The following is a 15,139-nucleotide window of genomic DNA, read 5'->3' on the forward strand; positions in this document are numbered from 1 at the left end:
AACACTTCAAAAACGTACTTCCTAAACCTACCCCGTCAAGGAGGAACAACGCAGCTCCAGCTGAAATTATTGAACTGCAGAACAAATTCAGAGAATTTTATTTAATTCAAATTAAAAGTACACAAGGATAAAGCAAAACATTGTCAATAGAATAGAATTAAAAGAGTAGTTAACAATAAAAGAAATATTAAAAATAAATAGAAACCACTTTTAAACAAGATAAAACAGGCCACTATCCCTCATAAAAGGGATAACAAGGAATAACAGCTGCTCTTTCCATAGTTTATCTCATTTGAACCTGTTATGATGATCCACATGCTGCTGGTTCCAAATGGCATTTCATTGGAAGACAGAAGGTCTCAGCATTTGTTTAAAATCATCAGCCATATCAGGAACCAAGCAGCACAACACAAGCAACTGGATCAGGCTCAGATAGCTAGTGATCACAGAACGTATGTATAGAGTGGGAGATCGGGTGACCTTCAAAGAACCAATCACAGTTCGAGTTACAGGATAGCTGGCGATTTGCCAGGCTCCAAAAACAAAGTTACCTTAATTAAGGCCAGGGCCTCTTTCAACTCCTAGTCCTATCCCATTTTATATTGCTGTTGCCATACGGCCTGTCTGTGACAGTTCGACGTAAAGCCAATTGTAAAAAAATAATAATAAAAATACATCTTCACCTGTCCCAGCTCTGTCCTATCCCATTGTTGCCATAAAATTTCTCTTTTTGTGGTTCAATGTAAATTCAAAAGCAAAAAATTGAACTCTAATTCAATTTTCATGGACAATAGACTGATAATGATGGATAGAGTACTCTAACGGCATGTGTTGCAGATACATTTCTTTATTACATTTCAGCTTACAGAAAGTGTAGTTCAAAAATGGGAAAAAAGTAATATACACTAAAGTACATTTTAAAATGTTTTGGTTGTATGAGTAATCGTGAGTGTACTGTATGTTTTTTTATTATAATGCAAATAAATAATTATTAAGTTCTTCACTTCATTTTGTGAATTATGTGAGCTTAAATGTAATGCTTAATTCTATCATTCCTTTTCAGCTTCTATTTCCTATATTTTAGGAATGTATACATGTCAAGAAAAGCCAGAAAATCATCTTATGTTGCCGTATAACCCTCCTCCAAATGTGGAGAGACTGAAACTTGAACGAAACCAAGATATCAACCAACTTAAAGATCTTGTGAGCAATCTTCAAGAAAAGCTGTCTGTGAAAATGGATATATATAGCCACCAGTACAATATCCTCAGAGAAAAAATGCAAACCATATCAGATGCAGTCAATTCCATAAAAGTAAGTCTTCAGTTTCATGTTATAAAATGATCAATCCAAAGTTCTTTTATTTCCTACAGTAAGATACACTACATTGCCATTAATGATCAGACACTCTCTGAAAAAAAAAGTAGACGGTTTCCATACATCACTCAAGTATGTTGTGAGCCTAGATAAGGCCATGAGCACTTGGTAAAAATGTTTACTAGCTACAGCAGTCAAAATGTGTGTATGATGGGAACTCGGTGAAGCTGAAAGGGGAATGATTATCAGTACCCTTTGATTTAGTCATTCCATCCATGAGATTTCTGGCAAGTTTCAGATATAATATTCAACAGATGTGGTGGTGAAATGGAAACACCAGGGAGTTACAAAAAACCAACCTCAACCAGCGAAATCAAAACACTTAACAGATAGGAATCATCGATGCCGTCAACATGTGGTTGACAAACTGGCAAACTTTGTTAGAAATCCTGGTTACAGACTTCCAATTGGCATCTGGTAATGGTGCAAAACACATCACCTACGGTCTCTAGAACAATGGAAGAGCATCTTGTGAAGTGACGAAGCATGTTGCAGTCCGATAGAAGTGTATGGACCGGGCAAATGCCAGGTATCAAGGGTTATAAACTTCCATATTATTGGTCCGTATTGAACTGAGATTACATATAAATTATAAACATTTTAAAAAAATATTCCACCTATTCAATGTATGTACACTGACTGACAGAGCAAATGCAACACCAAGAAGGAGTGGTCAGAACTTTATGCCAATTGCAGGGTAGACTGACGTCACTGAGGTATGCTCATGATGTGAAATGCGCCGCTGTGCTGCGCACATAGCAAACGATAAATGGGACACGGCGTTGGCGAATGGCCCACTTCGTACCGTGATTTCTCAGCCAACAGTCATTGTAGAACGTGTTGTCGTGTGCCACAGGACACGTGTATAGCTAAGAATGTCAGGCCGCCGTCAACGGAGGCATTTCCAGCAGACAGACGACTTTACGAGGGGTATGGTGATCGGGCTGAGAAGGGCAGGTTGGTCGCTTCGTCAAATCGCAGCCGATACCCATAGGGATGTGTCCACGGTGCAGCGCCTGTGGCGAAGATGGTTGGCGCAGGGACATGTGGCACGTGCGAGGGGTCCAGGCGCAGCCCGAGTGACGTCAGCACGCGAGAATCGGCGCATCCGCCGCCAAGCGGTGGCAGCCCCGCACGCCACGTCAACCGCCATTCTTCAGCATGTGCAAGACACCCTGGCTGTTCCAATATCGACCAGAACAATTTCCCGTCGATTGGTTGAAGGAGGCCTGCACTCCCGGCGTCCGCTCAGAAGACTACCATTGACTCCACAGCATAGACGTGCACGCCTGGCATGGTGCCGGGCTAGAGCGACTTGGATGAGGGAATGGCGGAACGTCGTGTTCTCCGATGAGTCACGCTTCTGTTCTGTCAGTGATAGTCACCGCAGACGAGTGTGGCGTCGGCGTAGAGAAAGGTCAAATCCGGCAGTAACTGTGGAGCACCCTACCGCTAGACAACGCGGCATCATGGTTTGGGGCGCTATTGCATATGATTCCACGTCACCTCTAGTGCGTATTCAAGGCACGTTAAATGCCCACCGCTACGTGCAGCATGTGCTGCGGCCGGTGGCACTCCCGTACCTTCAGGGGCTGCCCAATGCTCTGTTTCAGCAGGATAATGCCCGCCCACACACTGCTCGCATCTCCCAACAGGCTCTACGAGGTGTACAGATGCTTCCGTGGCCAGCGTACTCTCCGGATCTCTCACCAATCGAACACGTGTGGGATCTCATTGGACGCCGTTTGCAAACTCTGCCCCAGCCTCGTACGGACGACCAACTGTGGCAAATGGTTGACAGAGAATGGAGAGCCATCCCTCAGGACACCATCCGCACTCTTATTGACTCTGTACCTCGGCGTGTTTCTGCGTGCATCGCCGCTCGCGGTGGTCCTACATCCTACTGAGTCGATGCCATGCGCATTGTGTAACCTGCATATCGGTTTGAAATAAACATCAATTATTCGTCCGTGCCGTCTCTGCTTTTTCCCCAACTTTCATCCCTTTCGAACCACTCCTCCTTGGTGTTGCATTGTCACTGTCAGTCAGTGTATTTACATTACATGGGTTGCTTGAGACTAGTTTCAACTCTACTTGGGGTCGTCATCAGCCATATTAAAACAATACAAATATTTGACGAATCCCTAAAACATGTTGCTAATGAGCCGTAAAAACGCTATGAAACAAATATACAATTAACACTATGATGTGTGGTTGAATTAGGCGAAGTGCTATAAATGTTGCATATGAAAGTGAAATTTTACATGTGACAATAGGTGAGCCATATATAATACAAGTACTTCTATACTCAGACTTTTTAATGTACGTAATATTGGATAATTGTATGTTATCCACTCTGTGACAACAATTTGCGACTGGGCCATTTTCAACACGACAATAGAGTGTTCATAAAGTGAAGGCTATAACTGAATGATTTGTCAAAGTGGGAATGAAGGGAATCAATTGGCGGCCCCAAAGCCCTGATCTAAACCCAATTGAACATCTCTGGAATTAGTTACAGTGCCAGTTGGCAACCAGACCGGACGATCCTAAAATGGCTACAGAATTGTTTGTTATATTGCAGAAGGAATGTAAGAGAACACTTACAGACATCTACCAGAACTTAGTAGAATGTCTTCCCGGAGGGGTAATGGCTGTAATAGCAGATCTACTGTATCATACTGGCACTATAGCAGCTCTGTTTAAGCCAGTATCTACAGGTATCCAGTCATTAATGGCAATATAGTTTGTATTTATATCAGTTGCAATCTTGAGCAGTTGGTTGGAATTCAAGGGTGCCAGTTCCTTTGCTGAGGAGTTGAGTGGAACTTTGGACTTTGTCACTACTTTGGGTCTAAGTCTTACTAAAAACACTGTGAATGCATGTTCAGTGAAACTGTGAATCAGGAGTGCTGCTCTAGAATTTATCTGCATAAATATATGTATATAATTAAAAATCTATGGTTCATCTTTTGTATGAGGCAAAAATTTTTAACAAAAAGAAACTTTTGCCTTTGCAAAAAGCTAATGATCATGAATATGTCTGTCAATTAATGAAATTCAAATATTGGTAACAAACTATTTGTTTTCATCATTTCACAGAGCATCTTTGGTGACCAAGACCTGCAGTAATGACTAATGTGACATCACTGATGGTACACTTTCTATTTAAACACACTCTATTTGTACAAACCCACAGCCGTAGCATCTTTGGCAATGACTAATGTTACGTCACGTTCTATTTCAACACACTCTGTTTGTACAAACACACAAGCGCAGCATCTTTGGTGACCAAGGCCTACGGCAACGACTATTGTAATTAAAATTAAAAGTACAATAGTTCCACCTTTTCAATACAAATTCAATTAAAGTGGGTTACTTTACAGAAGAAACATTTATTAGGTACTAGTTTCGACCCATTATCAGGGCCATCATCAGCCAAAAGCATGAGTTGCACGATGTATCAAATAGTCCATAGATACTGTAAAAAAGTCACAAAAACATAGTAGATTTGACACTATAAAGATGAAGAAGAAATACTGTAGTCACAATTGTGATAAAAGTTTCAGATAATGCATAAAATGCATAAATTAATTCACTTAGCTGTCGTTGAAGGAAGAACTCACGATGATCAATTTGGATGTCGAAGAATCTTGAGACTTGTAATTCTTTCGTTATGAAGTTCTGACACCTTGCGCTGCGATGTGTTGGATGTATTGCATAACTTATGAAAACCGAAGAATCTTTAGAGTTGTGCATCACTTGTTATGAAGTTCTAACAGCTGTATGTCATCAATAGGGAGCAGATTTTTATGTGCTAAAAATGTGAGAAATATTTATTTTTTATGTGCTGAAAACTTCAAAATATGTGATAACAAATTAAAATTATTTTCTTTTAAATATCACATAACTACTCACGCTCAAGAAGTAAATAAGTATAATGTTTTATATTAGAATATGGTGCTACCAAACGTGCTCCTTAAGGCAAATTGGTGTCTGTGTATGGAAACGTGCAGTATGGTATATTAATTTTTGATATGCCAGAGTAGATATTATGAATGGTTATTTTTTTTAAAAGGTAATGTTTTGTTTAAATATGGCCAAAGCAACCTATCATCTTTGAAAAAATGGTACCAGTTCATACTCACCCATCACACGCTGGAATATTAGTTGCTAGAAGTAGTCTCAGAAATGCAGTGAACAATAAAGATCATCTCCAAATTGTCCATCACAAATACATGCTGATTATCTCTAAAGAACGCCTTATACTGCGAAAACGATCGCTCCACATCACAGGAAGTCAGATGTGCATAGTTAAAGAGAGGAATGTCACTAACACTAACGCCATCAATTTCGCCAACATGAGCACCCTCTAATACATTAGAAATATGGCACATTGTTTGAAATCTTCTGTTTTTCATGAACAAATTTTGATATTTGACCTTTAACAGTCCCTGTACCTGCGAAGCTGGGAGTGAATCTAATTTATTTTCAACAGCGCGCACTTCCTTCACTGTTTTGGACAACAGGTTAGTGGATTTTTCAAGTATGTCTATAGTTTTACACAAGAAGCTTAGATTGGCAGATGTAAATGCCAAATCATTTTTCAAAGAGCTGTCTTTCAGTATCTCTTGAAGAATCTCAATTGACGACATGTCTTTCTTATCTAGTGCATTCACAATGGATGCAAAACTTTCGAAATTGTCTGCATAGTATACCACAGCGCTAAGCCAGGTACCCCACAGCATAACATGAGGTAGAAGAGGAAGCGCAAGATCCGGGTTTTTCTCTTTAAACAGATCAATTCTTGAGGGTGCTTTTATGAAGACTTTTTTGCCATTAGACACTAATTTATCCCCGTGAGGATACTGAGCCTGCACAGTTTCACATAACCTGTGTAGAGCATGAACAATGCAAGTTACGTGTATCATTTTCGGAAAGCTCACAGAAAGGCCTTCAGCTGCCTTTTTCATGTAAGCTGCACTGTCAGTAAGGAAAAGCAATACATGGTCGTATTTTATACCTTTTGACCAAAGTAAGTGCATGGCTTCATTGAATAACCTAGCTACAGTGACATGGTTTGCAGCAAGCATTTCTTTTCACGCTAGCAAATAAGAATGTTCACAAGCAGTTTTGTCATTCTTCAACACACCAACTACAACATTTCCTACTTTTCTGGTACTTGAATCAGTGGTTTCATCAATGCTCACCCACAGTTTTTCGCTATCACATACTGCCCGAATTCTCTGTAAAGTTTCTTCGTAACATTTTGGGAGATAGTTTTTCCTTAATGTGGATTCGTCTGGAGGCTCAAAATTAATGTACTCTGTTAGGAAATTTCTCAGTCCCAGATTATTTATTTTGCCAAGAGGAATGTTGGCGCAAACAAATGCTCTGCACACATCTAAATAATACTGGGAATATTTAGATAGGCCTACATTTTAAGTAGCTGGTTCAGCTATTAGTAATTGTCGTGAACGCACACGTGAAGCAGCCGCAGTATGCTTATTTCCAGACAAATGCTGGGTTACTTGAGAATGTTGATCTGCACTTACTGTTTTACCACACGGTTGGCAAAATAATACTTTTCCATCGGTAGTGAAAATGCTTTTAAATTCCACTACATGTTGTTGAAGACGTGACCTTGTACTCAACTTCTCTTTTGGCATTATTTTGCAGGTTACGACACACACATTTACGGGAATCACTGTTTCAATAAAAAGAATAGCAGCGGACACTAAAATTAATATTTCTTAGAAATCCATACAAAATCACACGACCATGGGAATGATATATGGACCCGAACAGCTAACCTTACTCTTAGGAGTGATGAAATCCTACTACCTAATGGTGGGGCAATATTCTTCTCAGTCTCCCATGTCATAACGGTATTATTTCACCTTATCTCTCCGTGATTGCCTTTCACTGATATTCTATAAACAAAACCCGAGCGGGCTGACTCATAAAAGTGAGTTAGAATGACATCATGCAAGGAAACATCTTGTGCAGCAAATCAAATCGCTGTCTAAATGTAACGACATAGCCAGTGACCAGCAAGTTTTAGAACTTCTGGAGGGAAGTCTATAAATAGCCGAAACATTCAGATACATGATGTTAAATACACTGTTAAAAACAAAATATGAGCCTTATTTTATAACACAGAAGCATTTTAAATTTTATTGATTAACAAATATTGCAGATTTATGTGCTCATTATAGAGTTTCTTAAAATATGTATTTACATTTTTTAAATGTGAAAATATGTGATTTTATGTGAGAAATAAGATTAAGTTTTTACACTTAGGGATGCACAATAGGAATAATGAACTTCGTAGCTTGCGTTAAAACTTACGCAAAAAACATATGTAATTACATGAAAATCCACTCCCTAGTCATCAAAGGTAGTAGTGGTGTTAAAAAAAACAATTTACACACACGTAGTGAACAGTGTAGGAAGATGGTACATAGATGTCATTCAGAGAGATTAAAGTCCTTGAAAAACTGAAGGCAAAAATAGCGCCTGAATGTGATGCAGGTGGAGAAGATTCACAGTTCAATTTGGAAATAAGTGAAATAAATAATATTGTTAGTAATGAAAGCCAAATTAGTAAAGGGGATAATGAAAAAAGTGGGGGGAAAAAACAGAAAAGTAATAAAAATATGTAACCGGGCGAGTTGGCCACGCGCGTAGAGGCGCGAGGCTGTGAGCTTGCATCCGGGAGATCGTGGGTTCGAGCCCCACTGTCGGCAGCCCTGAAGATGGTTTTCCGTGGTTTCCCATTTTCACACCAGGCAAATGCTGGGGCTGTACCTTAATTAAGGCCACGGCCACTTCCTTCCAACTCCTAGGCCTTTCCTATCCCATCTTCGCCATAAGACCTATCTGTGTCGATGCGACGTAAAGCAACTAGCACAAAAAAAATGTAATGTGTAATATGTGACACACCTTGTGCTGCGATGTGTTGGACGTATTGTATAACTTAAGGAAATAAGTGAAATAAATAATATTGTTAGTAATGAAAGCCAAATTAGTAAAGGGGGTAATGAAAAAAGTGGGAAAAATTAGAAAAGTAATAAAAATATGTAATGTGTAATATGTGACTCACCTTGCGCTGCGATGTGTTGGATGTATTGCATAACTTATGTGACAGGAAGTATGAGTAAGTCTGTCCAACATACGAAAAATTGCATTTATTACACTTGATTCTGTAAACTCCTGATTTTGAGAATCTATTAATTCTGTTAACAAAGGTGGAATTGTATAAGATATCTGCATTATTATTATTTCTTTCAACACAAGATATTCAGAACATATTAATGCCCTAAGATATAACAAATTCTCAGCAGGAGGTCAACACATGCAAGATTACAACCATAATTTTACTATATGGAAATCCTTAAGATATTAAACAAAGCCCCCTATTTGATATAACAGAAAACTGTTTCATATATTTAGATCAATATTTCAATTCAAACTATAACCTAAATGACATTTAGACCGAAAATGTGTCATCCACGTAACGATAGAAGCACTTAGGTTTCAATGGCGCTGTTGTTAATGCAGTAGACTCAAAGTGTTCCATAAAAATATTAGCAGCCACTGGTGACAAAGGTGAACCCATTGCTGCTCCTTTTGTCTGTTCGTAATAATCCCCTTTCTAGTAGAAGTAAGTGGATTTTAAACAAACTGCTGCCAGATTGGTCAAGTCCTCAGACAGGTATTCTCCGATGTAAGCAAGTGTTTTCGGTCTGGCCACATGGAAGGGAAACTTTAAATGAATTTTTAGAGCACCTAAATTCCATTAACAGTAAGATCAAGTTAACAATGGAAGTAGAAAATGAAGGCAAATTACCTTTTCTTGATGTGTTAGTATACAAGAAGAATGATGGTACACTAGGCCATGCAATGTACAAGAAACCTACACATTCTGAAAGATAACTTCATAAGTCTTCACATCACCACCCCTCCCAAAAAGCAGCTCTCCTTCAAACGTTATATACTAGGGTGAATAATGTTGCAGACGATGATAACCGCTCGAGTGCAATGAGAGAACTGACAACATCCATGAAGAAAAACAGCTATACATCTGGAGACATAACATGAGCTGTGAAGATCAAGGAGCCTAACTTGAATAGCACCAATCAGGACTACAGCAAAAAGAAAAAAGTATTCCTTCCTTACGTGGCAGGTATAACTGACAGAATAGGGTGCATTCTTAAGAAGTACAATATAATTCCAGTTTTCACCGCAGACCGTAAGCTCAAATCCCTGTTTCGACCAGTCAAAGAGAAGCCACGTCTTGAAACACCGGGCGTATATGAAATTCCACGTGGTTGTGGTTGTTCATATGTTGGCATGACAAAAAGGCTTGTTAGCACCAGGGTGAAAGAGCACATCAGATCGGTAAAGAATATTGCTCTTTCATCCTCCATGGAGAACGCTATAAGCCAGTCTGCCATAGCAGAACATTTCTACAATACAGACCATGAAATCCTCTTTGACCAGGCGAAGGTCATTGCACCTGTAAAAGACTTCTATGCTCGTCTTGTGAGGGAAGCCATAGAGATAGAGCTGCGCCCAAATAACATCAACAGGGAAGACGGCTTCAAGTTTTCAACTACATGGAGACCTGTACTGCAGAAATACATGCATAACACCACCATGGCACAGCGGGACGCACTCAAACTGTCGACAGAGAGCGGTGCATCAGTAACTTCCCTCCCAACCACCACAGCACAGCGCCACAATCCTTGAGTCCAGTTAGTGGGGTAGGCCGTGGATGGTACGGGCATGACTTCCATGTTCCTTCAGATAATTTCTTTGCTCATTGTCGGAGGCAAAACTTCACATGCCCTGATGAAGGCCAATGCAATTTGGCAGAAAGCTTGGCTTTATTATTAATAAATATATATATAGTGGCTTTAATCCAGTTCATTTATTTCTTTATGTTAATACAATGAGCCATGAAAACTTATGTTCATTAATGATATGAGCTTAGCTTAAAAGCTAAGTCATTATAACAATATTAGTGATGAATGTGAATTCTGAGGGTAAACTCCAACGCAAAAAAGGAAAATTTACATTTGAATTAAGTTAATTTCCGAAAAACAAGAGGAAATAGTGCTTACCCCAAAGCCGGCATCCCATGACAGGACAAATGGAGAGCGTGTCCGCCCTCTAGGCTGGTCAGAAGCAAAAGACACGCATGTGAGCTTTGCTTCCACGAAGGAACGAGAAGCCGGAAATGATGCAACCACCGAGGTAATGATCAGGATATGGGATTTACTCCCAATTTTCACATTTACCACTTAAAATTTTCATTATTTCTACCAATCAAAATTCTCTTCATTTCCGTTGATGAATGTTCAAGATGTTTTTTTCATACAACACTATGCAACACTAATTTCGCCACCAAAAACGGCATGTGTAAGTACACGCTGCCTCACATTTTAGATACAAAATTTTTTTAAACTCACAACTACATGATAATTTAACACAAAATTTTTCCAGACAATAAATCAATTTTCTAAAACAATAAGTCCAATTGTCAAATGTCAAAAGAGATATTTTATACAACATAAATAATTTTTAAAACAATAAATGAATTTTTCAAAACAAAAATTGAAGAGGCTTCCATTATTTCCCCACTGCTGTCCCAACTCCGGCCACATCTTGGAAAGTGTATTTTATGGTCAGCACAAGTGAGTCTGCTACCATTGATGTCCATTTACTAGTTTGATTGCAATTCTCCAATAACTTCTAAAATTTTAAATATTATTAAGACAATTTTTATTGAAAATTAATTTTGCCAAGGGAAGTACAAAATGTAAAGGTGCAGTCCACTGGCTACCCAGCATGGTTCTCTCCCGACTGCAACAGCAGTTCACTGGAGTGAAATTGCTTATTCCTGATAAAACCTCTCTTTGACAGTTTTTTGTAATGCTATACAGTTCCTTAGCATCCCCCTTCACCATTGCCTCTTCTGCCTTTTGTGCTTGTTCATTCACCCACTTTATACAATCTTTCCTTATTCTTTTCTTTGTTATTTTATTTGATTCTGCATATTTCTTTTTTTTCTTCTGCTTTCTGCAGTCTTGTTTTACTTGTATTAACCCTTGTCTTAATTTGCTTTCTGGCCTATATTTTTCTCTAAGTGCCATTAGACATCCATTCCTTCTCACTGACTTCCAAACATATGTCTTTAACTTTCTTCCATGTTGATTCAACAATCCATCTCAGGTTCTGGAAGTTCAACAGCAGGTTCTGGTTCATCAGCAAGAGCTTAATTCTATCTGGAATTCTTTCCTTTCACCTTCATCTTGTAATTTATCTATGTCAAATTTCTTGTTTTGTCTTTCTAATTTCCTTGTTGGTTGTCTCCCTCAGCCTTTGAAGATCCCTGCAAAGAACCTAAGGAACTTTGGCCTGTTGAACAATGTGAAAAAATAGAAAAATATGGAAACCAAGGACAGACTTCTCAGACCTACGAGGGGGATTAAATATAAATGGGATTTTATTTTTTATTTAAATTCATTTATTGTAAAACACAAGGAAATTACAATTTATTTTTCCACATAGTTTCCTGCTTTGGAAATGCATTTGTCCCAGTGTATGGGCAGCTTTTTGATGCCCTCATCGTAAAAGGAACAGGGTCTTGTCACCAGGCAGTTGTGCACAAAGTCTCCCACACTCTTGTCATCTTCAAATCGTTGCCCTCCTAGAGCTTCTTTAAGCCATCCGAACAAATGGAAATCACAGGGTTCCGGGCTCCAGTGCATCTCCTGTAGCTCAGAGACAGATAAAGCTGCAGTATGGGGCCGCCTGATGTCGTGGAGGAGGATGACCTGTCAAATCAGTTGGTCTTGTATTTTGCGGCGATATGCAACCCTCACCTTATTCAACAGCTCTTAGTAGTAAGCAGCATTGATTGTGCGTCACTCATGCAAAAATATCGATCAACAAAATGTCTCGCCGATCGAGAAAGCAGTTCCAGGAACCTTGCCAGCTGACAGTCTAGTCTTGGCTTTCACTGGTGCTGCCTCCTCTTTCCTCCACCACTCCTTACTGGCTTGTTTGGATTCGAGAGTGTAGTGGTGGACCCATGTTTCATCGCAGGTGATGATCCAACTCAAAAATGCATCACCTTCTTCCGCAAACCTTGCTGTAAGCCTCTGACAGACCTCCAAACGTCTCAACTTCAGATTTTTGGTCAAAAGGCGAGGGACCCATCTGGAACACACTTTACAGAACTGTAGGTCATTTGTGATGATTGCTTGACAGCTCCCATAACTGATTCAGATTTGTTCTGCAATTTCTGATACTGTCGCCCGTCGATCATCATCAATAATCTTTAACCACACGAATGTTTTCATCTGTAATGCTGGCCCACTGACAGTGATCGTGTTGCTGACTTTCCACATGTTCTTGTCCTTCCTTGAACTTTTTATGCCAGGCAAACACACGCGTCCTTGACAATGTTTGATCTCCGAACTGTGCAGTCAATCTCTGGCAAATTTCCACCGCTGTAACTCCTTCACGAGCAAGAAATTTTATAATTATACGTTGCACAGTGGAGGGGTGCACCTGTTGCTCCGACATCATGAGCATTACTGATGAAACGGCGGGAAATATCTAACAACACACTCTCCCCACTCCTAACAGTCTCACCTAAGCATAGAAGAACCGCGGAGCCAGTCCTACCAACTGTTGATGTTCAGGAACAAAAATCACATACATATTTGATTGACCTTTGTTTTTAATGTCAAAATGATTTTTCCCTCTGTATTCTTTGAAATTTGACTAATTTCAGATTCACAGTATAACATAACTACAAAATATTAAGCTCGTACTTTTCACAGTTTCATCGGCAGGTGCCATGTTCATATGATCACACTAGATGAATGTGCTCAGCATTTTAGTCCATATAGCCTCTATAACAATCTTGAGGCATCATCTTTATGCACCACCCACTTAATTAAATCAATTATTGGATTACCTACTGACGCCCCAGATGCAATGATTTATGCACCATGCAGTCTCAGAGGACTTGGAATTTTCAAAGTTCAATGGGAGGCTTTCATTCAACATATAAATATTTGCAAAAGGCTAACACGTGTGAGCCCATTCATTGAAGCCACTAGAGAGCTCGTACCGAAATCACCCATTGCTTTGGATTCTGCCGCTTAGAAAGGAACAAGTTGAACATCTCAAAAACCCTCTTCACAAGCTCATCCGAAAAGTACTCCACAAGGATTCCTTTAGAAGTTGGTGCACATTACCATCCAAAGGTAAGAGAGTAATATTTTTTCCCATTGGAAGAAAGGAAACACTTGGATCAGTAATAACTAATAAGAGAAGTATGGCATGCGAACAATGGACAGTAGCAACTAAAATGAACTGTAATGTCATCCAAGTTCAATCTCTCCCTGGAAGGAGCCTTAATACATCTCGTTGTAGAAGATGTGACGAGTTTGAAACCTTATCTCATGTATTAGGCTTATGTCGTAAGGGAGAGCGGATAAGAATCAATCGGCACAATACAGTTCGCACATTGATTGCTGGATTCTTCCATAAACAACAACACATGGATGTGTATGAAGAAGAAGGATATCTTTCCACAAATGGATCCAAAGAGGAGCTTATATATTTGTCATCGCGTGGGTAAAAAGTTCCGGGTATGGTGATTGATCCCACTGTAAGATTTGAGGAAAATGGGCGATTAGTGTGTGAGGAGTAAAAGACCATAATATATGAACCATGCACTGAGGAGTCTTGAAAAGAAGTATGGTATTACAAAATTGGAAGTAATTGGGCTTATGATTGCTACTAGAGGGACAATTTCTAAAGAGGCGCTGAACTTCCTAAGATTAAACAAAATTCCGGACCCCATTATCCAGACCAAAGAGTACTCTTGACTTTTAAACAAATTTATTGGCGATTGTTGGACACCTCTTGTACTCCCAGACTTGAAGTACCATATATTGGATTTTCTTGTTCAAATAAAATCTGGAAGAGACATAATACACTTACTGTAAATGCTATGGAAGAGACAGCTTTCTGCAAATTATTTGCTTCATTCATTGCGCCTGATATGAATTATAAGATGTGGAAATTACAACCTCTTATAAACATGCAGATAAAAAGATTCCTTGTGAATTTTCAGCCAGAACAGGATTTAGATTGTGACGAATGCATGGTGGAATATTATGGTAGGCACAGCTGCAAGCAAAAATAAAAAAACTCACTCACTTCTGATCTGCATTTAGGGCAGTGCCCAAGTGGCAGATTCCCTATCTGTTGTTTTCCTAACCTTTTCTTAAACAATTGCAAAGAAATTGGAAATTTATTGAACATCTCTCTTGGTAAGTTATTCCAATCCCTAACTCCCCTACCTATAAATGAATATTTGCCTCAATTTGTCCTCTTGAATTCAAACTTTATCTTCATATTGTGATCTTTCCTACTTTTAAAGACACACTCAAACTTATTCGTCTACTAATGTCATTCCACGCCATCTCACCACTGACAGCTTGGAATATATCACTTAGTCATCTGTGGAAAGCCCATGCGCTTTGGGTACACGGTCTGGTGTTTGAACACTCCCTCAGGCTATCCCATAAATTTTGACATTTACCAAGGAAAGAATCCTCCTGGTAATAGTGAATATGAGCAACAATTTGGAAAGTGTGTTGCTCCAGTGATACTGATGCTGGATCAACTACCTGATGATAGGTCACAATTACCTTTCAATATTATAGTATGC

At 39.3% G+C, this 15,139-nt stretch overlaps 1 protein-coding gene across 1 annotated transcript in view; it reads left to right on the forward strand.

Annotated features, from left to right (window-relative positions):
- Positions 1 to 15,139, forward strand: part of LOC136875416 (SUN domain-containing protein 3) — a 205,185-nt gene that overhangs the window by 100,340 nt on the left and 89,706 nt on the right. The window contains exon 8 of the mRNA XM_067148972.2: positions 1,064 to 1,314. Within this exon, the coding sequence (XP_067005073.2) occupies positions 1,064 to 1,314 (251 nt within the window). The remainder of the gene's footprint in view (positions 1 to 1,063; positions 1,315 to 15,139) is intronic.

This window comes from Anabrus simplex, chromosome 6 (genome assembly GCF_040414725.1).
Source record: "Anabrus simplex isolate iqAnaSimp1 chromosome 6, ASM4041472v1, whole genome shotgun sequence".
NCBI classification, from domain to species: domain Eukaryota; kingdom Metazoa; phylum Arthropoda; class Insecta; order Orthoptera; family Tettigoniidae; genus Anabrus; species Anabrus simplex.